The sequence below is a fragment of the Coenobita brevimanus genome, chromosome 22 (genome assembly GCF_032717465.1).
Source record: "Coenobita brevimanus isolate Jiangsu-jjx chromosome 22, ASM3271746v2, whole genome shotgun sequence".
Taxonomy (NCBI): Eukaryota; Metazoa; Arthropoda; class Malacostraca; order Decapoda; family Coenobitidae; genus Coenobita; species Coenobita brevimanus.
Window position 1 is genome coordinate 43058431 of NC_136975.1, and position 27894 is coordinate 43086324.

At 42.8% G+C, this 27894-nt stretch overlaps 1 protein-coding gene across 1 annotated transcript in view; it reads right to left on the reverse strand.

Moving 5' to 3' along the window:
• Positions 1–27423, reverse strand: part of LOC145392529 (RNA-binding protein 42-like) — a 112889-nt gene extending 85466 nt beyond the window's left edge. Inside the window, exon 1 of the mRNA XM_080266929.1 lies at positions 27355–27423. Coding sequence (XP_080123055.1) covers positions 27355–27387 — 33 coding nt within the window. The 5' untranslated portion in view covers positions 27388–27423. The remainder of the gene's footprint in view (positions 1–27354) is intronic.
• Between the last annotated feature and the right edge of the window lie 471 nt (positions 27424–27894).

Consider the following 27894-nt stretch of genomic DNA (forward strand, 5'->3'; position numbering starts at 1 on the left):
ATCTCACCCCCATACCTAAGCATTTCACCACACACTCCATCAATTCCTGAGGCCTTTCCCAGCTTAATCTTCTTCATCGCTTCCACTACTTCTGACCTACTGATCTCTTCCTCCCTCCTCTCATCTCTTCTTCCCCCAGCCATTCCCCAACCACTTATACTCACACTGCTCTCACTCTCTACATTCAACAAATCCTCAAAGTGCTCCTTCCATCTCCTCAATTTCTCTCTCTTCTCCACCAACAATTTATTATTCCTATCTTTCACTCCCCTACTATTTCCCCTTTCACACTGCCTTACTTTCTTTACCTCCTTCCAAAACAATTTCTTACTCTCCCTCCATTTCACACTCAGATTCCTCCCAAACTCTTCATCCACTTTCTTCTTACTCTCCTTCACCAGTCTTTTAACCTCCCTTCTCCTGCTCACATATACCTCTCTCTTCTCTCTCTCATCTTCTCCCCTACCTCTGCTCGCCAACCATTCACCATATGCCTTCTTCTTTTGTTCCACAGCTCGTTTCACCTCATCATTCCACCATGCTGTCCCTTGCACACCCTTGCATCTCCTCCTCACTCCACAAACCGCCTCACACGCTGCGCTTATCTCTTCCGTGAATATCTTACATACGTCTTCTACCCCTTCCATCTGCTCTAGCTCATACCTTCCCAATCTTTCTTCCACTATGCTCTTATACTCTGTCCTTTTCTCACTATCTTGCAATTTCTCCACTCCTCTCACAGGAGCTGCTTCCTCCTGTCTTCCCCTTCGCCTCCTCAACCACTTTCTTTGCAGCTCTACCTTGGCCATCACTAAGTGATGGTCCGAGACTCCATTCCCCCACCCTCTCCACACCCTTGCATCCAACACTTGTCTTCTCATTCGCTCATCCACACACACGTAGTCTATCATTGCCTTTCGTTCAACAAGTTCACCATCCATCCTCCTCATTACTCTCCATGTATACCGGTGGATCATCTTATGACGAAAGTAGGTGTTGGCTATTGCCAACCCCTTACCAGCACAGATGTCCACCAAAGCACTACCATTCCCATCTACTTCAGCTGGCACACCCCACTGACCAACCACTCCATCCACTCGTACATTCCCAACTTTGCCATTCATGTCTCCAATCAACAGCACTCTCTCGCTCCTCTCAATCTTGTCCATACATGCTTCTACTCTCTCCCAAAACTCATCTTTCACTCTTGCCACTCGATCCTCTGTTGGAGCATACACACATACAATCGCCCATGCTTGTATACCTACTTTCATCCTCACCCATACAATCCTTGCACCCACTGTTCCATACTCTCTTATATTCTCCTTCCACTTCTTGCTTATCATCAGACATACTCCCTCTCTTGCCCTCTCATTCTCACTGACTCCCGCACATATACCTACACCGTATTCCCATTCTCTCATCCTTTCACCTTTCCATTTAGTTTCAGTCAATCCACATATATCCACTTTTGCATCCTCAAGCACCTGGACAATCTCTCTCTCTATCACTTCATCATTCACTCCTCTCACATTCCACGTTCCTACCCTCAGAATGTCCTTTGTGCTTAATTTAATTATTAACAGAAAATCAGGATTCACAGTGAAAATTTCTTAAAGTTAGCAGAAGTGTTTTGCCTCTAGCCTAACAACTCGCCTTGACAGACTTTTGTTTTGCATAAATATCGACATACAACGCAGATACATTTAATTGTACCCAAAATAAAAATTTATGCACTAAAGAAGTCTGTCAACGCATGCTGACTATCTGAAAGGGAAATATTTGCTAATACTGGTGCACTTTAGCTCTGAAACCTAATTTTTTAATTGAGTAATATTAAGTAGAATTTTTTATCAGAGTTCAGTTAGGTGTGTATGAACCTCTGTGGTTAAAAAAATTTAAATTTTTTCCAATTAAAAGTGCCAATTCGGTATTCAGTCGCACCGAGTCGGGTGAGCTATGTGAGTCGGAATGGATACCATTGACTTTATCCGAAAGAAAATATTTTTCTCTGTATTACTTATGAGTTTTATTGTGCCCAAGCCTTCCTTAAATTTTACTATGTCATGCAATAAATTATTCATAGTCGCATCTGAGAAAGGTAAGAGGCAATGGGATCCTGCCACGAGTTACAAGGAACTGGTAGGGTGAAGCAGGATGATGACCATGATGCTTTTCACGTATGAAAATATCTTCTTGTGTGTGTTACAAATGGCCTTTACTGAATCTAAACCTTCCTACAATTAGACTGTGTTGTGTGGCAGATTGCTTATAGTTTCATCTGAGAGAATAATGGTCGGACTTTTGTAAGAATCCTGGACTTGTACAGGCACATGTCAGCATTTGATAATAATGCCCAGCCTCGGCCCATGTCCGTGAAATCCGAAATCCAGGAAATAAGGGTACAGGAAATGGAAGGTCGAGTATATACAGTAATCTTTCATTTATCCGGACATGCAGTATCCCCATCTGTTCATTATATGGATACTGGACCTTGGCTCTATTAAACCATTATCCAAATTTACTTGCAATTATCCATACGTAAGTCCCCAAGAGACTTTGGCTGGCAAGCCGACATGTTCAAACAATCGGTATAGTGGCCACTGGGCTCTGGCCTTGCACGGGAAATAGGCCGTAACCTACAACCTGAGCTAATATGTCCATCCGCCCCTGTACTGAATGGTCATAAGTTCCAGGCTGGCAAGTTCACTCCCTACGAACCTACAGCACCTGAGTAATACTGACTGTAACCAACAAGCGGTGTCAAAATACCCCACACATCCCCACCAAATGTCCAAAGTCGCATGGCCACCAGGAATAGTCTTTCCCAACTGCCAGTGCACGTGTAACACAGACAAGCCACAAGTCAGCTGGAAGTGCCCATCCGCCTAGTAACAGAAGGGTGAAAATTCTGACCACAGCCTCGCTTCTCCCCCCTCCCATCCCCCCTCCATACCCTCCCCTGCTCCCTGCCTTACTAGCCCTGCCTCCCAGTTCCCCCCTCACTCCCTCCCCTCCTTCGCGTTGAAAGCACTGACCCATGACTTTAAAATTTTTTTGGCAATGTATTTGAATACTATTGGCCATATCAAAATTCCATAAAATCCATGAGAATGCTCATGATATTCTGCATCAAGACATATGCTTAAGTCTTGTAAGGTGCGGGCAAAATTTTGCACTAGGATGGTGGGACGTTATATGGAGGTAAATTTTACTCTTGAACAACTTTTATTCTCACTGCAGCTTTGTTATTTTACTCATCAGTTTTCTGTGTTTTTATTAGCTTAACTTATAGCATAAACACCAGCTAAGATGATAATATACCACTTATACCAATATATCCAATTTCCAGTGGCATACTGTATTTGGCTTTATTTTTTCTTCTTCTTTTGTGCCCCCGGGACCAGCTATCACTCGCATCACACAAAGATAACTGATTTTCCAACTGTCTTCAAGTTTTTTGTAGATTTTGGTTGTTCATGCATTCTTTTCTTGGTGTTTAGCATTAATATGGATATTCCTATGTGCATTCTGATGTGCAAATATAGCAGAATGACTGGAAAACACTGCCTAAATTTGAAGGCATACTGTATATGCAGGTGGTATGGCCATGTGGTGAGGATGGAGAATGAAAGACTGATGAAGAGAGTGTATATGACTGGGGTGGAGGGGGGAGAGGGAGGGGGAGACCGAGGATGAGAAGGAGGGATGGACTGGAGAGGTATATGAGAGAAGGGGGTGTGAGGTGGGAGCAAGGCAATGAAATGGCGGGGTACAGGGCGACGTGGAGATGATTTGTTTGTGGCCGCCATTTATGGGATTGGAGTGTCTGGTAAGACAGATTTTTTTTTTAAATGGTTTTCTTGGTGTTTAGCATTACTTTCGATATTCCATTGTGTGTTCTGATATCTAAATATGGCAGATTGACCTAAAAACTGTGCCAAAATTAAAAGGGGTATTGTTCAGTTGAGCAAGTATAAAGTGCAAAAAATATATTGGGGTGTATGGAGAGATCTGGCACTTTTCTGTAGTAAGCCCTCGTATCTTATGAATTAATCACTCAAAACCTAGAGCCTTTGTCAGGTGGAACGTGATTGACTGAGCTTTTCAGTGGTGGTGAAGCAAATATCCTCATCATATTATGCATAAATGAAGGTTAATAACTAATAAGTAGTAGGAAACAGTTTATAGAGAAAGCAACAGTGTTTAATGGACGAACATGGAGAATAAAAGAGTAACTGGCAACATAGCACAGAAGAGCAGCATGTCAGCTGGTAGCTTCATTTATTCATGATCTTTGAAGCTACTGAAACAAAGTCCAGCGAATCAGACTAATATATGCTGACCTCTAACAATGGGAACCAGAAATGCTATCTTTACCGAATCTAATATTGATAATTTACACTAAGTAGCATCAATCATTGTAATTACATTTTCAAATGAGGGAACAACCCCATGGCCACCAGTGTTCAATGACACAAGTTACCCATTTGGTAACTTCTTCATTCCACTGTCTTCATCACTGTCTCTCTTCTAACCTCTACTCCAAACATTGTGGAGGACATTTCGGTGTTGGTTGGGCGTTGCAAATTCTATCTATCTATCTATTGCCAGACGCCATAATCCCGAAAGGGGTGGTAATTTGACTTTGAGTTATTTGTTTTACAAGGAGGGACACTAACCCTCCACCAACCCACTTGTTGACATGTAGGGAGCACGTATGGTTTGGTTATATGGTTACCACCCAGAGTTGTAAATGGTTTCTTGGCTTACATGAAACCATTTGGCTTGTCACTCGATGTAAAGCCACCTGTAAGGGAAAGAAAAGCAATAAGAAGTGACAGGAAAAATGGGAGAAATAGGAAGAGAGGAAGGCAGGCACAGAAAAAGAATGATAAAGGCTAAGGAAAAAGTAGGCAGCACTACATCAAGTGATAAAACTGGATATTTGGTTACCCAGTCCCTGTTTGATGTTACAAAACAATGTTGTGTGCACCTCATGGATGTGAAAGTAATTAAGTGGAGCTACTGGGAAGAATTTTAAGGTAACCATCTCATAATATATGAATGTTACTGATTATCCAACTAAATTTCTGTGTTTCTAATGCAATGCATTTATAATGAGATGAACCCCGTACAGGAGTATTGCCCACAGAGATGTTGGCGATACTTAAAGGGTTGGGGTGCTTCTTCAGTCCACCTGACACAGGCTCTAGGTTCTGTGTGAATCATTCATAAAGATACGTGGGCTTACTACAGGGAAGTGCCAGATCTCTCTATGCATCCCAATATTTTTTTCGCACTTTCTACCTGCCCAAGTGTATATACAGTAGTGTATAGGTAGGGTGATTATTGGTTTTCAATGTTTTGTTTCTATGGTTTCCTTGGTGTTTAAAATTATTTTGGATATTCCTATGAGTGTTTTGATGTCTAAATATGCCTGAATGGTGAGAAAACACTGGCAAAATAAGCATAGGTACTGTACAAATAGGTTAGCTATAGGTTGGAGGTTGGGTATATGCAGGGTCTGGGTATAGTATGGGGGATATTGTTCATTATCCAGATATTGCCACTACCCAGACATGCCTTTGACCCTATTACATCGGATAATTAAGGGAGTACTACATATATATATACTGCATATATATATACTGTATATACAGTATATATATATATAAAAGTATATATATATATATATATATATATATATATATATATATATATATATATATATATATATAAAGTATAGATAGATAGATAGATACAGAAAAAAATATATATATATATACTGTATATATATATATATATATATATATATATATACTGTATATATATATATATATATATATATGGAGCCTCTGTGGTACAGTGGTAAAGTGTGCGTTTCGCATGCTGGTGAGCGCTGGTTTGCCTCCCGCCAGTGTTGTAAAAACTTTGGGAAGCATTCACCAAGCAACTTGCTACTTTGGCAGACACAAGGGGTGCTGTGGTTGAACCAGTGTCGCATACTAGCATGCTTGCACCCAATCGGCTTAAGGCGGGCTGATTACACTTGGTTCACAGACTACACACACATCCAAAGCTGCTACAACACTACAATCACTTCTCACCTTACATACAGTCTCTACCAGACGGCCTAAGCCACAGCATGAAGGCTGTATTGTCCCTGCTTCGGTAGGGATAGGCTGGTCCTGCAGTGGACCTCAACGGCTGATGATGATGATGATGATGATGATGATGATGATGATATACAGTATATATATATATATATATATATATATATATATATATACATACGGTCAAGTCGCCTATGGGGCGTGCTTCTATGGCATGGCTTTCTGTGACACGGCAAGGTGCGAGACCCCCAAAAATGAACCATGCACATTAACTATACCTATGGCGCGGGGACAGCAAGGTTTGAAATGCATGGGGAAATTCCTCTGGCAGCCGGAGAGCAAACCTCAGCCCTCGCCTACTGTTCAGGCCCTGATCAGTGTGCAGCCAGACCATTTGTTATTTGATCACCCACCCATTTTTTGTGCCTGTTGTTACATATTGTGCTCTTTATTATTTATTGTTTATTGTTTAATTTGTGTGTAATACATGCACTGACTGACTGCTTGATTGTGTGCGTATGTAAAGTGGGGTTTGGGGAAAAGTGGGGTGAAAAAGGGAACTTTGAGCGAACATCCAGAACCAAATTGCATTTTTCCAATAGGTTTAGTTATTTGCATGACGTGGTTTTCTATGGCATGGGCATTGTCCAGAACCAATTAACCGCGCCTTAGGCGACTTTACTTGACTGCATAAATATATATATATATATATATATATATATATATATATATATATATATATACTGTATATGAGTATATATACAGTACAGTAATCTTCCCATTATCCAATGTACTACTGCCAAAGGCATGTCCGGAAAGTGGGTCCATCCGGATAGTGGGCCCCTGCCTCCTGGACTGATACTTATGGACTCTAACCTACCCTAACTCAGAAAACCACCTACATAACTCTCTACTGGACACGCATAGCACCTATTTAAGACCCTATTCACACAAATAAGGGACAGAAAGCATGAAGTAAATGAAAAGGAACCACAGAATGAAGAATCAGAAGTGAGTATGGAAAATATTGAGCAGCGTACAGAGTACAGTAATCCCTCTAATATCCGAACGCCCAATATCCGAACATCCCCACTAACCGGACATAATCGTCCCAGGATCCAACATTCCCAAAATGGTCCGAAAACCGGCCAAAAAAAAAAAAAAAAAAAAAAAAAAAAAAAAAATTCCCACCCGTAATTTGAACTTGCCGCGTGCGGCGCGGGAGAGCATTGTTGTGGCGCGTCATTCCTCCAACGTCTGATAGAACGCCGCTGCATCCTCCCCACTTTCTGCCTGTCTCTCGCCGCGAGTGCACGCTTGTCGTTATGGCTGCCCACGTACTCGCTTTTGTGGTGGTGCCTTACCTGCTACAGGCACTCCTGCTGCTCTCGGGCCTCCTCTTAGTGTGTGTGATGATGGCCCTGCCACCTGAGAAAAGGAAGAGAATGGTGTTGACTCTGGAGAAGAAACGGGAGATATTGGAAAAAGTAGATGCGGGGTGGTCTTCTTCCCGCATTCTCCGCGAGTTCAACCTGGCCCGATCTACTTTGTTCGATATTAAGAGATCCCGAGACAAACTCATGCAGTGCACGGCTGACTTCTCGTCGAGAAGCAAACGCAACATGGAGAGGAAGGTGATGTTTACTCCCAAGTTTGCTGAAATTGACCGCTCCACGTTGATTTGGTATCGACAGCAACGTGCTGCTGGTGTGTTGGTACGTGGAACGGAGCTGAAGGCTGCTGCTGAGAAGTTCGCCAGGCTTCACGACACCCTAGGCTTCAAGGCATCCGAGGGTTGGCTCTTTGCGTTCAAGTTACGGCATGGCCTTACCAACCGTAAAGCTCATGGCGAAGCTTTGGACGCTAAAGAGGATGGAGTTGACGAGTTTCGGCACAAGGTGAAGGGCTTGATCGTCAGGAAGGGCCTCACTCTCGGTCAAGTCTACAACACTGACGAAACTGGTCTATTCTATCGCTCTTTGCCAACAAACACTCTAGCCGAGGAGACAGAGAAGTGTGTACCTGGCCGCAGGCTCTCCAAGGAACGGATATCTGCTTTGTGTTGTGCCAATGCTAACGGCATGCACCAGCTTAAGCCCGTTGTTGTTGGCTGTGCAAAGCAGCCTCGGTGTCTTCATGGGATGATGGATGTCCTTCCTGTCGTCTGGTACCATTCTTTGAAGGCATGGTTTATAGCTGTGATCTTCAAAGACTGGTTCCACCGCCACTTCGTCAAGGAGGTCATCAATTACCAAATGGAGACACTGGGAATCCCACGCGACCAGGTAAAGGCCCTCCTTCTCCTCGACAGTGCACCTGCCCACCCATGCGACAAGGACTTGGTGGCTGAGAATGGCCGGATTAGGTGCATGTTTCTGCCACCTAATACGACTGCTCTCATCCAACCAATGGACCAAGGAGTGATCGTGGCAACAAAGCACCTATACCGACGGAAGTTCCTGGACGAGGTGATGGTTGTTCTCAAGGACGAGGACGAGTGCAGGGAGGGACGGGACACATGAGGCCAGCCGACTTTGGAAAACCTTCACCGCTACAACATCAAGTCTGCACTGTACAACTGGGCTAGTGCATGGAAGGAAGTCTCTGTGAAGACTCTGGAAAATGGTTGGTCTCGTCTGCTTCTCGGAACGGATGTGGAGTACGATTTTCTAGGGTTTGACGTGGATGACTTCCATGCACGGCTATGTACGCACGGCGACGATGTTGATGTGGACGATGCTCGTGAGTGGTTGGATGACGACGAGGGCGATCCTGGGTATCAGACATTGTCTGATATCGAGATCGCGTCTTCAGTTGCAGGTGTCAGTACCGAGCTTGAAGATTCCGACGAGGAAGGCGACGATGATGCGGACTCCTCTCAGCAGGACACTACTCCAGCCATCCCCAAGCTGAGCTCACTCCGGGAACACCTAGAGTTCGTCCTAGACTACCTGGAACACCCGTACTGCGACAGGGAGATGGGGCCCTTGGGACTTGGGGAGGAAGTGCGTGCTTTTAGGCAGCGCATCATCAATCGTCAGAATCATCGGTTATTGCGCAAATCAACCACTGACAGTTTTTTCAGGCCCGTGACCCCCACTGTGCCCAGCCCTGGCTCCACTCCATTGCCTCCCCAAGACAGGCCCTCATGCTCCGAGCCACAGCCCAGCACATCAGCCACGGTGGAGTCACCGCTCGACGTGAGTTTGCGTCTGTCTTCAAATTCGTCTTCTGTGGGTACACCATCACCACGACCCAGCGACGCACCCCTAGGTCACCTGCCAGTGATACTCTCGGACTCTGACAGTGAATAAACAGCAAGAACTTCTCCACTAGACCACACGGGAATTTACAGTGTTGTGCAGTGAAAAGAAACAGTGTGTTGTGTTAAGGATTTACAGTTGTGAGTGAAAAGACTAATTTGGAACAAAATTTAACATAAATAGACTTGTTTGTTTTTGCTTTAGAAAATTATTAGAAGAATGGGAAAAGTTAAAGTGCAGAGTGCAACACTTAGTAAGTTACAATGGAGCATTAGTTAGACAAGAGTGCGCACTGTGAAGAGAACGACTTCTGAGTGCGATTGACTAAGTTCAGTGCAAGACTTCATGAACAGTGTTCTGGAAGTGCTCCAGGAAATCCTTCTTACTGTCAGAGTCCGAGAGGAGGCCATTATTCATCGAGGTGGACATGGACTTGCTGTAAGTAGGCAGAATGTTTCATACTGTACTTTTTCCATACTATACTTACCTCAAACACCTCATTTCACTCTTTAATGTCCTTTATTGGTGTGAATAGGGTGTTAGGAGCTATGCATGTGCAGTAGGAAGGTGTTTTGCTGAGTTAGGCTAGGTTAGGGTCCATAAGTACCAGTCCAGGAGCCAGTAACCAGAATGTTTAATATTGTATGAACCTACTTCTAAACCCTCATTTTATGCTTCTTTTGCATTTATTTCAGTCATTTATGTGCCTTATTGGTGTGCTTTGGGTCTTAAATATGTGCTATGCATGTCCAGAGGGAGTTGTATAGGTGTTTCTCTGAGTTAGGGTCCATAAGTACAAGTCCATAAGCTGGGACCCAATATCCGGACAGGACCAGTATCCGGACCTGCCTATGGCTCTATTACGTCAGATATTGGAGGGATTACTGTACTTACAATACGTCCATGGCCGTTCATTACAAAGGTTAACTCATCTTCTCTAAGGCTCTGGCAGTGGTGAAAATGCTCTTGAAGCACATACAGTAATCCAGTGTTGTGCTGTACTTAATCCTTTGCACTATGAATTATAATTGTTTAACACTGCACATTCTGTTCTTAATTGCACCACACCAGTTTCAACCACCAGTTTGCACTCTGTACTTAATCTTTGCACTCTGAATTCTAATTTCGTAACACTGAACAACACTGTAAATTCCCATGTGGTCTAGTGGCGAGGTATTGCAGTTTATTCACCGTTTACTCACAAAAACGAGCACATATGGCATCCATTGCAATACACGTCTAGTTAGGATGGTAGTTAGATGGTAACTGGGGAGGGGGAAGCAAGAGGCTCAGCGTAAACACAGCTGTTCAGCGCTGTGCGCCAAATTCAAACTACGGTTGAAAAAAGTCGGATTATTTTTGTTTCTTTATGTTTTTTGGCCATTTTTGGGTTCCAAAGGCCCGGGCCCAAAATGTCTGGGTAGTGGGGAGTCTGGAAAATAAAGTGGTTACTGTATGTATATATATATATATATATATATATATATATATATATACACAGTATATTATACAGTACACCCCCACAGTGCGCGAGTTCCGAGTACGCGATTCCCCTTGTGTGCGAGGACTTTTTTTTTTTTTTTTTTTTTTTTTTTTTTTAATGCAAACTGAACTCCTTGGAAGCGAAACAGGCAGCTAAGAGTGGCACAAATCCGGGGTTACCCCGAGTATGCGACATTGTCCCCCCAAGATGCGATAACAGATGCCTATGCTCCACCCACCTTGAGCAGGAGATAGCAGCAGAAAAGGCAGCAACACCAGTGATGGTGTGTGAAAATTTGACCATGATGGAGATCAGCAGGGTACTGTGTGCCCTTGATAAATTCAAGGAAGAATTCAAGGACATCAATCCCTCTCAGCTGCGAGTGGAGGAGGTGACGTCTTCACTGAACAGAACCTTCTGCTACTACACCGACAAGCACAACCAGGAGGTAAACAGATGGAAGCAAACACTCATCACCCATTTCCTTCGACTTGAACAAAGTGAGGAATCACTCCCTTCAACATCAGAAGAGCCATATCCTGAGGAGGTTCAAGAGACTGATTCGATGTCTGAGGTGTCAGAAATAGACTTTGAAGGGTTTATGAACGAAGTGAGTGCATTAGCTAGTGAAAGTGTTGAGAGTGCTGGTGACGAAAGTGGTGAGGAAGGTGGTGTGTCAGGTGGTGCAGGAGGTACACGCTAGGTGCCTCATCCTGCCTCGGATCCTCTTCTTACTTCCATCACGCCTGTTGTCCTCTTGGGTAAAGGTAAGCACCCATATTCTTGTTGGTTTAGTTAAGCCATATCCTTGTTGATTTACCTAGTAAAGCTATAATTTTGTTGGTTTACTTTATCTTAAGTAATATGTCTTAGATAGTTTCCCTGCACAGTACAGTACTTAGGTCTGTAAGGCATTTCAAGGGTTGCCCATGAAGGAGGGTGCTGCCCATATGTAATTTTTCCCATAAGTTTATGTATTCACAGCAAGCGAATTCCTAGTATGCGACGTACTCTGCCATCCATATAGGCACATACTAGGGGGATGTACTGTTGTACTGTGTGTATATATATATATATATATATATATATATATATATATATATATATATATATATATACTGTATTTGTGTACTGTGTATATATATATATATATATATATATATATATATACTGTATTTGTGTACTGTATATATATATATATATATATATATATATACAGTAATCCCTCTAATATCCGAACTCCCAATATCCGAACATCCCCACAAACCGGACATAATCCTCCTGGGATCCAATATTCCCAAAATGGGCCAAAAACTGCAAAAAATTCGAAAAAATCTGACTTTTTTCCCTCCCATAATTTGAAATTCCCGCCTGGCGCCAAACAGCTGTTACACCCTGGTCCCTTCACCCCTTCCTTCCTCCCCTCCCCCTCCCCTGTCAGGTTGCCACTCTGTATTTTTCATTACCAAGTGTTAGCCAATTTGTTAATTAAAAATTCTTTTGGTAATGCATTAGAATAATGCATTACCAAATTGATTTTTCACATGTATTAGGTTACACAGGATGGAGATGGTGGATTGTTTGCTCTCTCTGATTAATCTGCTACCCTACATAGTGTGAAAATAATCAACATGTTGTTAGTTATAAGGAGAGTGATTACATGTATTTCCACTTGTATATATAATTAGTGAAGAATATATGCTAGCTTTACGAATTTGGTAATGAAAAGTTATATTTGACAATGAAAGTTGAGGAGATTGGTAATGTGGCTGTTGCGATCTGGCAACTCTGTTACCCCACCAACATCAACAGTCACAGCTTAACTCCGATGGAGAGCAGATACTCATAACAGTGCAAGCCACAGGTGCTTGTTTTTTGTGAATAAACAGTGAATAAACTGCAATACCTTGCCACTAGAACACACAGGAATTTACAGTGTTGTGCAGTGTTAAGAAATTACAATTTAGAGTGCAGAGGATTAACTGTGGACTGCAAACTGGCGGTTCAAACCAGTCCAAGACCAAGGGACTTGTAAGTACCCAGAATGTTTAATATTGTATAAACTCACCTCTAAAACCTCATTTTATGGTTCTTTTGCTTTTATTTCAGTCTTTTATGTACCTTATTGGTGTGATTTGGGTCTTAAATAGGTGCTATGCATGTCCAGAGGGAGTTGTATAGGTGTTTTTCAGAGTTAGGGTCCGTAAGTACTAGTCCATAAGCTGGGGCCCAATATCCGGACAGGACCACTATCCGGACCTGCCTATGGCTCTATTGATCCGGATATTGGAGGGGTTACTGTATATTGCTAGCGTGCAGGCCACAGATAAATAAGCATGAGTCTACCCCCCACCAAGACCTCCTGCTCGCAATTCAATCACGAAGGTGGTGGGATGCAGTTTCGAGAGGTGACTGATAACCTAACCTAACCCAACCTAGCTTAACTACCTAATAATTTAACCTAAACTAACCTAACCTGGGCTCCAGGTGGGAAATTGGGAAATAAAATCCATCTTTGACTACGTTGTGAAAGTTTCTTCCATTATGCTGGAAACAACCATAGGTACGGCTTAACCCCTTAAGCGCGGGCATGTCGGAGGTGGTCTGTGCACCTCACGCGGGGATATTCGCGCTCTGACTGATTTTTTAAAAATATTTGCCAAAAATCAGTTATTAGTCCTAGAATATTATAATTACATATGCATATGGCACATATCTTCAGCTTTCTCCTGGGATATTTGTTGAGCCTTTGTCGACTACTGTAGGACTTGTGGAGACTTCTGAAGTTCGGTAATGAAGTCTCCACTTTACACTTCCCGACACCCCGTAATATGATTACCACAGCCTGATATTATCACTAGAAACACTATTCTATGATTTACAAGTAGTTTGGAATCCATACACACACACACACACACACACAAAAAAAAAAAACACTGTGAAAGCAATGAAAATTACGAGTGCATATGAGCTTCCCACTTGCGCTCGTTCCCCGCTGGTATTCTGTCATTCATTATTCATAAACACACTCACAGTTTATATTCCTATTACTTTATTACACTTAAATATATATACAGTATTTATCAATAAATTTCCTTCAGTAATAGTACTGTAGTTTATTTTCACTCCAGGCATTAACTTTCTCGTTCAGTAAACTAACGTAGAGAGCAAAGCTTTCACTGTCATTACTCCAAGTATTTGTATTCATATTCTTATATTAGTAATTATTTACTATCTATCTATCTATCTATCTATTGCCAGACGCCTCAATCCCGTTTGGGGTGGCCACAAACAAATCGCCTCCACATCGTCCTGTCCCCCGCCATTTCACTGCCCTGCCAAGAACTCACACACCCCTCTCTCATATACCTCTCCACCCCATCCCTCCATCTCATCCTCGGCCTCCCCCTCCCCCTTCCCCCCTCCACCTCACTCACATACACTCTCTTCGTCAGTCTTTCACCCTCCATCCTCTCCACATGGCCAAACCACCTCAGTGTGTTCCTCATAACACTTCCTATCACATCCACATCCACACCACAACGCTCCTTTATATCCTCATTCGTCAGCCTGTCTCTCCATGTGACTCCACAGGCTCCTCTTAAATAACTCATTCCACTGCTCTCACTCTTGACTTGTGTCCTTCCAACAATGTCCAAGCTTCACTTCCCTACGTTAGAGTTGGTATCACAATACTGTCATGTAGTAACTTTTTCACTTCCATGCTCACTTCCCTGTTTCTTATCACTGCTTTCAAAGAACCAGCAACCTTTCTTCCCTGCTGTACCCTTTCAAGCACTTCACCCTCCAAACCTCCATCCTTACTCATCACACTACCCAAGTACTTAAACATTTCTATTTTATTTACACTACTGTATGATACATACTGTCACTTCCAGTAACTAAGGGCTCCTTTCCCTTGGAGCCAGGATGAACTTGGGACACTGAAGCACTCGTAGTTTATCACAATTTCCCCCACTGGCTCATCACACGATTAACCAGAAAGATTGTAGTCACTGTCCATCATTATCATGGATTTTTTTTTTTTTTATGTGAGGAAGAAGGAACCAAAGGCCATCAGCCCGCAATAACAGTTCCCTCCAAGAAAAAAACAAAATACAATAGAGAGCCAAATTCAAGATCCGATCATTTTGAAATGCCTGGACACACTGCGTTTGAAAGACTGGAGATCATAGGCAGCAGGAAAAACAGACAGAGGGAGACAGTTCCAGAGCTGACCTGTTGCATAAATGAAGGACTGGGAGTAACGGTTAACTCTTGCATCAGAGAGTTGGACAGAAAAGGGATGAGAGTTTGCTGCCAGACAGGTGCTATGCGCCCATCGTAGATGTGGAGGAATGCATGGAGACAGTTCAGAGGAGCAGTGACCATTAACCCTTAAACCGCGGGCTTGTTTTGCTTTGACTTGTGGCTCTCGCAGGCATATTCGCGCACCGACAGACTCTCTAAAAATATTTGCCAAAAATCAGTTATTAGTCCTAGAATATCAAAATCACATATACTTATGGCACATACCTTCAGCTTTCTCCTTGGGTGTTTGTTGAGCCTTCGTCGAGTACCGTAGGACTTGTGGAGACCTCTGAAGTTGGGTAACGAAGTCTCCACTTTACACTTCCCGACAACTCGTAATATGATTACCACAGCCTGATATTATCACTAGAAACACTAATCTATGATTCTTAAATAGTTTGGAATCCATACTCCCCCCAAAAAACACTGTGAAAGCAATGAAAATTACGAGGGTGTATGACCATCCCACTTCCGATCGTATGCCGCTAGTATTGTCTATTATTCATAAAAACACTCACAGTTTATATTTCTGTTACTATATAACACTTATATATATCTACAGTCTTAATCCATAAGTTTCCTTCAGTGATAGTAGTTTATTGTCACTGTAGGCATTCAGTTTCTTTCAGTAAAATACGTAGCATTCACTTTCTCGTCCTGTATACTAGCATTGAGAGTGAATGTCACTTTCACCTTCACTCTCATAACTCATAGTATTCATACATGCTAGAGTAAAACTTTCACTTTCATTATTCCTAGTATATATACTAAAATTCTTATAATACCACTCATTTACATTTCTATTTACGTTTTCTAATTTCTTTACATTATTTACATTTTTATTTTATTTACACTGTGTTATGTACTGTCACTTGAAGTAACTTATAAAACTATTTTCCGCTGTTCACTTATATTTACATTCATTGCTTTCTTGCTGTTCACACATTATTTACACTTTATTTACAATTCCACTTCCACTGTTTTACTCAATAAAAAGATCATAGTCACTCTCTATCAATTGTCAGCCCTTTACCTCTTTCCACACAAGGTTTAGTAGGGGGTAAAGGTCACAGGGCCCTTTGCATAGGGCTATAAAGCGGCGGAAGTTAGCAGGAGCAAATCAGACATACTCCCACTTTCAAAGACGACAGTGAACTGATAGTAGTGGCCTCCTGCCGCCTGGCTAGGGTGAGTGCAATACTACGAACTTCAGCCCTGTGAGACTTGCTAATATATAGCAATGAAATGATTGGCAGGAAACCAAAACAATACATAATAAATTAGGTAGTTCCAGGTGAATGTAAATATCACTTAGGCTTCTCCCTTCCTTCCTTATATATATATTTATTATGAAAATAGATTATACGGCATATTTCAAGGGGAAATAAACAGCAAAAATTAGCGAACGAGTGCACGTGAGGTGTTGTTAGGTGATAATTTGCCAATTCCAGGTGTATGGCACTATCACTTACCTTATTTCTTTTTTGTATATATTATTTGGTTTAAGAATAGGGCATAGGGCTTATTTCAATGGATGAAATCAGTGGAAAATTCCAGGGAAGATTTACTTAGTGTAGAATACAGTGTGGTGGCCTGCAATAATTAGGTAGTTCCAGGTGAATGTAAATATCACTTAGGCTTCTCTCTTCCTTTCTTATATATATTTTTATTACGAAAATAGATTATACGGCATATTTCAAGGGGAAATAAACAGCGAAAATTAGCGAACGAGTGCACGTGAGGTGTTGTCAGGTGATAATTAGCCAATTCTAGGTGTATGGCACTCTCACTTACCTTATTTCTTTTTTGTATATATTATTTGGTATAAGAATAGGGCATAGGGCTTATTTCAATGGATGAAATCAGTGAAAAATTTCAGGGAAGATTTACTTAGCGTACCACGGCCGGGCAGGCGAGAGGATAGGGTAATGGAGGGAAGGTAGGGAGGGGAGTCAAGAACGGGAAGAAATAGCTAAATTGTCAACAATGGATGGGAGTACAGATGAGATTAGGAGTGATGACTAGTGTTGGACATTGGCAGTACTGACAGATGATACAAGCCACCACTTCAAAGACCGGGCAAATTCAAAATAACACAGAATCACAAAAGTGTCGCCCCGCGGTATGATCCCTTGCTCCCAAGCGTCACGAAAGTGACACCCCGTGGTTAAGGGGTTAAAGCAGTGATAGAAAAAAGATAAAGATGCAACAGTGCGGTGAAGAGACAGAGGTTGAAGGGAGTCAGTAAGAGGAGGAGAGTTAATGAGACAAAAAGCCTTTCACCCTATGAGAAGAGCTGTATGTGGGGAGCCTCCCCATACATGAGAGTTGTACTCCACACATGGGCGGATAAAACCCCTGTATAGAGTCAACAACTGTGCAGGGGTAAAGAAAGAACGGAGTCGGCTTAGTACACTTAATCTCTTGGAAGCAGATTTTACAAGAGATGTAATATCATCTTTCCAAGATAAGTCCCAAGTAAATGAAACCCCATGCATTTTCAAGGATGATGCAGGATTAAGCTGAATATTATTAAACATTAGTGGGTATACCTGTGGGAGATTTTGTCGGGTTGATAGGTGTAAGAACTGAGTCTTAGATGCATTAAAAACAACCAGATTATTTTTACCCCAGTCAGAGATATGAGCCAAGTCAAACACTAGGTGTGCTCTTGCCTCATCCCTTGTTTGTGTAAGTAACTGCTGAGATGGGCATTGCGGGAACCGAATGGAAAGGTGAGGGGTGGAGTCATCAACGTATGAGTGGATAGGGTTAGATGTACAGCTTAGAAGGTCATTGATGAATAAAAGGAAGAGAGTTGGTGATAGGACAGAGCCCTGAGGAACACCACTGTTGATAGATCTAGGAGAAGAACGATGGCCGTCTACAACAGCAACTACAGAACGACCAGAAAGGAAGCTAGTGATGAAGGCACAGATAGAAGGATAGAAACCGTAAGAGGGCAGTTAAGAAATAAAAGATTTATGCCAGACTCGATCGAAAGCCTTTGAGATGTCAAGTGCAATGGCAAAGCTTTCGCCAAAGTCCCAAAAGGAGGATGACCAGGAGTCTGAAAGGTAGGTGACAAGATCGCCAGTGGAGCATCCCTGACGGAGCCCATACTGACGATCAGAAAGAAGGTTGTGATAGGAAAGATGCCTTAAAATATTTCTATTGAGAATTGACTCGAAAACTTTTGAAATACAGGACGTTAAAGCAATTGGATGATAGTTGGAGGGTTGGGAAAGGTCACCCTTCTTTGGGACTGGCTGAATGAGAGCAAACTTCCAGCAAGAAGGAAAGGTACAAGTTGACAGACAAAGGCGAAAGAGTTTGCCTAGGCAGGGTGTAAGCACAGAAGCATAGTTCTTGAGAACAACAGGAGGGACTCCATCAGGTCCATTTGCCTTGTTAGCATTGAGGCCAGTGATGGCAGAAAATACATCAGCTGAAGAAATTTTAATGTCAGCCATGAGGAACTCAGAGGGGGGAAGTGATGGAGGAACAGCACTGGAATCGTCTAAGGTGGAATTGGAGGAGAAAGTCTGTGTGAAGAGATCAGCGTTATCAGTAGATGAAATAGCTACAGAACCATCAGAGTAGAAAAGAGGAGGGAAGGATGATGAGGTAAAGTTGTCAGAACGGTTCTTGGCAAGGTGCCAGAAAGAGCGAGAAGAATTCAAGTTGGAGAGTTCAGTGCATTTAGTACGGATGAAATTATTTTTAGCTGAGCGAAGAACAGACTTAGGACGATTCTGGGCAGAAAAGTAAAGATGATGTGATTCAGGGGTGGGTTGGCTCCGGTACCTTTTGTAGCCAGTTCACCCTCCACAGCAGAGTCACTTAGTCCTTTACCCCTTCCCACATGAGGTTTAGTAGGGGTAGAGGTCACAGGGCCCTCTAGATGCGGCAGAAATGGAGAGGCGCGAGTGCTACGTGCTTTCATCTCAAGAGACAACACTAAACTGAATGACGAGGCGAATATGGGGCCACCAAGGGTTGACAACGTCAGTGAGGTGACAGCTGCTAATTTATATGCTGTGAAATGATTGGCAGGAAATTAGGTAGTTCCAGGCTTCTCTTTCCTTTCTAATATATATTCTTATTATGAGAACAGGTCATACAGCATATTTCAAGGGGAAATAAACAGGGAAAATTAACGAACGAGTGCACAGGGGATGTTGCCAGGTGATAATTAGCCAATTCCAGGTGAATGGCACTATCAATTACCTTTTTTCTTTTTTATATATATTATTTTTATGAGAATAAGGCATAGGGCTCATTCCAAAGGATGAAATGAGTGGAAAAATCCGGGAAAGATTTGCCTAGCACGGTGTAGCTGGGGCAGGCGGGAGGAGAGGGTAATGGAGGGGAGGTAGGGAGGGGAGTCAAGAACGGGGAGCAATGGCTAAATTATCAACAATAGATGGGAGTACAGATGACAATAGCAGCACTGACTATTGTTAGACATGGTAATCGGAACGTGGACTGTAAGAGGTGCAAATGATGAGGTGAAAGAGAGAGTGTCCAGGTGCTTGAGGGTGAGGAGTTGATGTATGTGAAGTAACTGAAACTAAATGGAGAGGTGAGAGTGTGAGAGAATGGGAGTATGGATGGGGTATATGTGCAGGAGTAGGTGAGAATGAGAGGGCAAAAGAAGGAATGTGTATAGTTGTGAGTAAAAGATGGAAGAAGAACATAAGAGAGTATGGATCAGCTGGGTCAAGGATTGTGTGGGTAAGATTGAAAGTTGGAATACAAATGTGGGCGATTGTGTGCATGTATGCGCCAACGCAAGATCATGCAAGTAGAGTGAGAGAAGAGTTCTGGACAAATGTGGAAGTGTGCATGGAAAAGTCTGGAAGGAATGAGAGAGTGTTATTGATCGGTGATATGAATGGTAAAGTGGGGAATGTGAAGGTGGATGGAATAGTTGGTGAGTGGGATGTGCCTGCTGAGATAGATGAGAATGGCAGTGCATTAGTGGACATTTGTGCTGGAAGGGGGTTGGTGATAGTCAATACCCTCTTCAGGCATAAAATGATCCACAGGTATACATGGCGAGTGATGAAAAGGGTGGGTGGTGAACTGAATGAAGGGAAGGCAATGATTGATTATGTGTGTGTGGATGAAAGGATGTGAAGATGTGTAATGGATGCAAGAGCTTATAGAGGTTGGGGGAGTGGACTTTCTGACCACTACTTGGTGGTGGCCAGAATCAAGATACAAATAAGATGAAGTAATAGAAGAAGGGAAGGACGGGAAGAAGGAGTATTTGCAAGGAGAATGGAAAGGTTACAAGAGGATAAGAAAAAGGCAGAATATAAGAGAGAGGTGGAGGAACGATTGGGCAAATATGAATTGGAGCAGATGGGGGACGTGAAAGGTGTGTGCAGGATATTCACAGAAGAAATATGTGCAGCATGTGATGTGGCGTGTGGGATGAAGAGAAGACAGAGGGGGGTGCAAGGAACAGCATGGTGGAATGAAGAGTGAGACAGGCCGTGGCACAAAAGAAGAAAGCATACAATGAATGGATGAGAAATAGGGGCGTGGAAGAAGTTAAGAAGCGGAAGAGAGATTTATATGTAGAGAGAAAGAGAGAGGTACAAAGATTAGTAGGAGAGAGTAAGAAGAGAGTGGATGATGAATTTGGAAGGAATTTGAGTGTAAAGTGGAGGGACTGTAAGAAAATGTTCTGGAAAGAGGTGAAGTGAGTAAGACAGGGTGGAAGTGAAGTTAGCAGGGGAGTGAAAGACAAAAATGGTAGATTACTAGTGGAAGAGGGAGAAAAAGTGAGCAGATGGAGAGAACACTTTAAGGAATTGTTGAACATAGAGGATGGAAGTTATGTGAGTATAAGTGGCTGGGGAATGGCTGAGAGGAGGAGGGAGGTGAGAAGACAGGAAGAAATCAGTAGGACAGAAGTTGTGGAAGCAATGAAGAAAGTTAAATTGGGAAAAGCCCCAGGAATTGATGGAATGTGTGGTGAAATGTTGAAGCATGGGGGAGAGAATTGGCCTGGGAGGAAGGAAGAGTTCCAGAGGATTGGAAGTCAGGTATAATTATTCCCTTGTACAAAGGAAAAGGGGAAAAAGAAGTGTGTGGTAATCATAGGGGCATCTGTCTTCTTAGTATAATAGGAAAAGTGTATGGTAGGATACTTATTGACAGAGTTAGGGAAATAATAGAGGAATTAGTTGGAGAAGAACAGAGAGGCTTTAGGAAGGGAAGAGGTTGTGTAGATCAGATATTCATTCTTAGATCTTTAGTGGAAAAGTTTCTAGAGAAGAGAAAGAAGTTGTATGTGGCTTTCATGGATTTGGAGAAAGCATATGACAGGGTGGATAGACAAGGATTGTGGAAAGTATTAAGAATATATGGAGTAGATGGGAAGTTATTGAGTGCTGTGAAGAGTATGTATGATGGTGCTAAGGGTGCGGTGCGTGTGGATGGTGAACTGAGTGAATTTTTCTCTTTGAAGGTTGGGTTGAAACAGGGATGTGTCATGTCTCCATGGTCTGTACATGGATGGGGTAATAAAAGAGGTACAAGGTAGGGTAGTGGATGTTGGAGTGGCCCTGGTGAGAGAGGATAGTGTTTGGAAACTCCCTGTACTGTTGTTTGCAGATACTGTGTTGTTGAGTGAAGACGAAAGGGAGCTGCAAGGCTTTGGTGGATGAGTTTGGGAGAGCGTATAAGAAACGGAATCTAAAGGTGAATGTAGGGAATAGTAAAGTGATGGTCTTTGAGAGAGGTGAAGTCAGTGAATGTACAGCGAGGATGGATGGTGAGGAATTGGAAAATGTGAGTACATTTAAGTACTTGGGTAGTGTGATGAGTAACGATGGAGGTTTGGAGGGTGAACTGCTTGAAAGGGTACAGCAGAGAAGAAAGGTTGCTGGTTCTTTGAAAGCAGTGATAAGAAACAGGGAAGTGAGCATGGAAGTGAAAAAGTTACTACATGACAGTATTGTGATACCAACTCTAAAGTATGGAAGTGAAGCTTGGACGTTGTTGGAAGGGCACAAGTCAAGAGTGAGAGCAGTGGAAAAAGAGTTATTTAAGAGGAGCCTGTGGAGTCACATGGAGAGACAGGCTGACAAATGAGGATATAAAGGAGCATTGTGGTGTGGATGTGGATGTGATAGGAAGCGTTAGGAGGAATACACTGAGGTGGTTTGGCCATGTGGAGAGGATGGAGGGTGAAAGACTGGTGAAGAGAGTGTATGTGAGTGAGGTGGAGGGGGGGAGAGGGAGGGGGAGGCCGAGGATGAGATGGAGAGATGGGGTGGAGAGGTATATGAGAGAGGGGGGTGTGAGTTCTTGGCAGGGCAGTGAAATGGTGGGGGACAGGGCGACGTGGAGGCGATTTGTTTGTGGCCACCCCGAACGGGATTGAGGCATCTGGCAATAGATAGATAGACAGACTATTGTTAGACACTGGCAGTACTGACAAATGATACAAGTAACCACTTCAAAGCCCAGGCAAATTCAAAATAACACAGAATCGCAAAAGTGACGCCCCACGGTATGATCCATTGCAACCGAGCGTCACGAAAGTGACGCCCCGCGGTTAAAGGGTTAAGAATCGTGATCATAATATCTATATATCTATCTATTGCCAGATGCCTTAATCCCTTATATGAAGTGACCACAAACAAATCGCCTCCATGTCACCCTCTCCACTGCCATTTCGCTGCCCTGCTCCCAGTTCACACCCCCCTCTCTCATATACCTCTCCACTCCATCCCTCCATCTCATCCACGGCCCTCCCCTCCCTCTCTCCCCCTCCACCTCACTCACGTAGACTCTCCTCATCAGTCTCTCACTCTCCATCCTCTCCACATGGCCAAACCACCTCAATGTGTTTCTCCTAACGATTCCTATCACATCCACATCCACACCACAATGCACCTTCACATCCTCATTTGTCAGTCTGTCTCTCCATGTGACTCCATAGGCTCCTCTCAAATAGCTCATTTCCACTGCTCTCACTCTTGACTTGTGCCCTTCCAACAACGTCCAAGCCTCACTTCCATACGTTACAGTTGGTATCACTATATGTGTTATATGTGTACTGTCATGTAATAACTTTTTCACTTCCATGCTTACTTCCCTGTTTCTTATCACTGTCTTCAAGGAACCAGCAACCTTTCTCCCCTGCTGTACCCTTTCATGCACTTCACCCTCCAAACTTCCATCCTTACTCATCACACTCCCCAAGTACTTAAACGTACTCACATTTTCCATTTCCTCATCATCCAACCTCACTGTACATTCACTTACTTCACGTCTCTCAAAGACCATAACTTTACTCTTCCCTACAATCACCTTTAGATTCTGTTTCTTACACACTCTCCCAAACTTATCCACCAAGCCTTGCAGCTCCCCTTCATCTTCACTTAACAACACAGTATCATCTGCAAACAACAGTACAGGGAGTTTCCAAACACTGCCCTCTCTCATTAGGGCCACTCCAACATCCACTGCCCTACCTCGTATCTCTTTTATAACCCCATCCACATACAGACTGAACAACCATGGAGACATGACACATCCCTGTTTCAACTCAACCATCAAATAGAAAAACTCACTCGGTTCACTATCCACATGCACTGCAGCCTTAGCACCCTCATACATACTCTTCACAGCATTCAACAACTTCCCTTCTACTCCATATAGTCTTAATACTTTCCACAATCCATAATAAGAGGAAGGAAATCTTTCAGCAAAAGAAGGTAATTTACCACCTCCAAAATGGTCAGAAAAATACAGAAAAAAACTAGAGGAATATGAACTGAATTGGTAAGGTCTTTAGGCTGTAGCCTATGCTTAGACGAAAATTTATGGACTTCACAATTTTAGGCGACAAAATGGAACAAAAATGTTTGTTAATCAGAAAAAAATTACTGTTTCATCCCACATGTTATTGTAAGTTAGCATTCAGTTCCACATTCTTCATTCGATATCGCACTTCCCAACACATTTCAGACCGTATGAGCATACGGTTACTTCTGCTCCTTAAAGTTAAATGTACATTTACTATTCATTCTATTATTCGTTTTTGTGTGTATGTCTTGTCAGTTCCTTAGCCTCACCAACTTCCATTCCTTTCTTTCTCACACATTCATCTACCATATCCCTCCACCTTCTCCTTGGCCTACCTCACCTCCTCCCTCCTTCATATTTGTTCAGATATACCTTTTTCACCACTCTATTGTCATACATTCTCTCCACATGACCAAACCATCCCAGTACACTCTCTTAGATTCTGGTGTCTACCGACTTCTTCACTCCACATCTTTCACGAATCATATTCTGTATCCTATCTACTCTCTGTACTCCACATACATTCCTCAGCAGTCCCATCTCCACTGCTCTTACTCTTGACTTCATTTTCATCCCACACCATAGTCTCACATCCGTATGTTAAAGTTGGCACTAACACTCCTTCATGTAAGCCTTGCATAACTACAACAGTCAAGCCCCCATTTCTTATCAAGGCCTTCATAACACAAGCTATTTTCCTTCCTTGTGTCTTACTCTACTTTCCACTTCTTTTGCACATTTTCCTCTCTTTTCTATCATTTTACCCACGTATTTGAACTCTTTCACCAATTCCAGTCTCTCTCCATTCACTGTAACATCACACTGGCAGTCACCTTCTGTCTCACTGACCATCACTTTACTCTTTTCTATATTTACTCGCAAGGCATGAAGCTCTCAGACATTTACAAAACTCTGCACTACTCTACCAGTGCAAGTAGCACTGCATCATCAGCATACAACAAATATGAGATATTCCATCCATCACCACTCATTACCAATGCCATTCCTCTCTCCATTACTTGTGTTTTTACTTCGCTCACTGCTCCATCCATATATACTGTATACTGGACAACCATGAGGACATAAAGCAACCTTGTCACACGCCTGCATTGATCGTGAACCCATTCACTTAGATGCCCATTTATCCTTACACATAACTCACTACCATCATAAAAACTCATGACGGCACCTAGCAGCTTACCATCTGCACCGTACATGTGCAAAACCTTCCACAATCCTTCTCTCTCTACTTTGTTGTATGCTTTTTCCAGATCCATAAATGCCTTAAACACCTCACTGTCCTTCTCACACACCTTCTCCACTATTTGTCTAACTGCACATATTTGATCCACACATCCTCTGCCACTCCTAAAGCCACCCTGTTCATCACTCATTAGGCCTTCTGACCTTTCTTTTACTTTCTCTCTAATAATTCTCCCATATACCTTCCCTACAACACTCAATAGACTTATGCCACAATAATCCTTGCAGTTACTTTGCTCACCTTTATTTATGTACAGTGTACAGTCACTGTCTTTTTCCACGCTACTAGCACAGTTTTACTCATCCGTGCCTTCTTACATATTTCCAATAAGCACTTCACCTCACTCTCCCCACTACACTTAATTATCTCTGCATACACTTCATCAACCCCAGCTGCATTCCCATTTCTCATCTGCTTCACCTAGTTCTTCACCTCTGCGAGTGCTTCGTTTCCTGGCACTGCATTCCCTATCTGTACACGTCAACTTACTGGTGTATATCTCTACTAGTGTGTGGGTGGCTGACTGCAGACAGTACACATGTGCTCTGCCCCTCCAGGTGCCTCTCCCCTATGCTCCTCAGTCGCCCCAGGTAGGCCTCCCAACCCCCGCCCCACCACTATCCCTGCTAGCCTCTCCCCGCACCCTTAGGGGCAAGAGAGATCCCCCCACACCACTCTCAGTGACTTTGCCACACTTTTAAGTAGAAACATGCCCGTGAAATATGAAAAAGTCCTCAGACGTAAACCAGTTCCAGTCAACCATGCGTCCTCAGATGTGAACTAGCACCTGTCGACCACACATCCTCAGATGTGAACCAGCGTCAAGGGGTTAAATTCTATCCTACTTAATCTATGTAACCCATTCATACTCCCTAATACAGAAATCTCACTTCCACTACTCTCACACATGATTTTTTAAACTTATCTCTTGCCAAAGCTCACACAAAAATTAATGTAGGAACTAACACATTTTCATACAGTCCCTATTTGGTCTTCTGCTTCAAATCGCTACCTTCAAAATACCTGTCACCATTTGCTGACTCACTCTGCTCTTCACTTCCTTTAACATACACCTCTATCGCTATACACTACCGAGGTACACTTGAATGCAATACTGTAATCTGTACCCCACCAACAGACAACACCAGACACAGTGAACAGCCCATTCACTCTAACACAAAACAAACAACAAAACAAGGTGAGGGTAAGGGTGAGAGTTTGAAGAAATAATGGGGAAGACAATGGAGGGCAACAAACATTGCTGACCCATGGCTCTGTAAGCGGGGAGGGGATACAAACTGCTGTCTTCGTGTGTACCTAAAACCTTCCACCAATTCAAGTCTCCATTCATTAACATATCATTCTCCTAGTCATCTTTACTCCTGGTAACCTATCAACATTAACTTCCAGACCTGGCCACTCACAGGCACTAACATGACTGAAGCAGTATGCAAAGATCCCACTTACTGTAAGTACATAGCACAGCAACATCTGCATAGCCATACAGCAGATGTGAAATGCTCTATCCCTCACTCTTCATCACCAACTTCACTCTCCATTCCACAACTCTTAGATTTGACCCTTCTCATAACTTCATCATTACAAACCGTAAATACTGAGCACCCATGGGGCCATTCCACACCTTGCCTCAATCAAGCATTTGTACTGAACAACTCACTCACAGCATTCTGTAATTTCCACTCACACTAAACATAACACAACATTTTCCATTGTCTATCTCTCTTAATATTTTATATGTTTTTGTCAGTTTCATATGCTTCTGCCACATTCACAAATGCTACAAACATCTATTCCTCTCACAAGTTTTGTCCACTTTCTGCCCTAGCACTAATATCTGATATAAACATCCCTTTCCATTCCAAAAACCACCCTGTCCATCACTGCCAAATATTCTGATGCCTGTTTTACTACACTATCACAATTCTTCTTTATACTGTACTTTTCCAACAACACCAGCTGACTTATTCATAACTAATTTCTGTTCTTAGTAATCTATACTTCCGTACAGAAGCACAATTCACATGATCATAATAGAAATTCATCACTAATTAATAAACAACATACTTTCTCTGCCATTTCTTGTGCATGGGTCATCATACTGGTAGCCTGTGTAGTAGCAGGTGTTGGATCAGTCTTAATCTTCTTCTTCTTGGGTTCTGGAAGTGTGTCTGGGGAAGGGGTGGGGCTGTCTACATTCACTCCCACACCTACACCTACACCCAGAGGAACGCCCACACTCATGGCAGGAGTCTCTGCTGGTTTGATCTCAGTCTTGACTGGCTGGGCAGTGTATAACTTTGGTGCTGAGCTGAGGAGTTAACACATAATCAGTCAACCCAGAAAGTACAAGAAACACAAGTATGGAAGATACAATGCAGTATGATAAATATGCCTAGCATCAAGTACCACAATACAGTACGGTAAACTCTCAATTATCCATCGTCGCAATATCCAGCCAAACGCAATATCTAGTGCTGCTGGCTCGGCTCTATTAAAGCAATATCTGGCAAAATTATTCGACATCTGGCACCGAAATGGGACGTAACAGGTAGTTCTACGCGATATCCGGCATTGATGTGTATCATCTGACTTGTAAACGGTAGC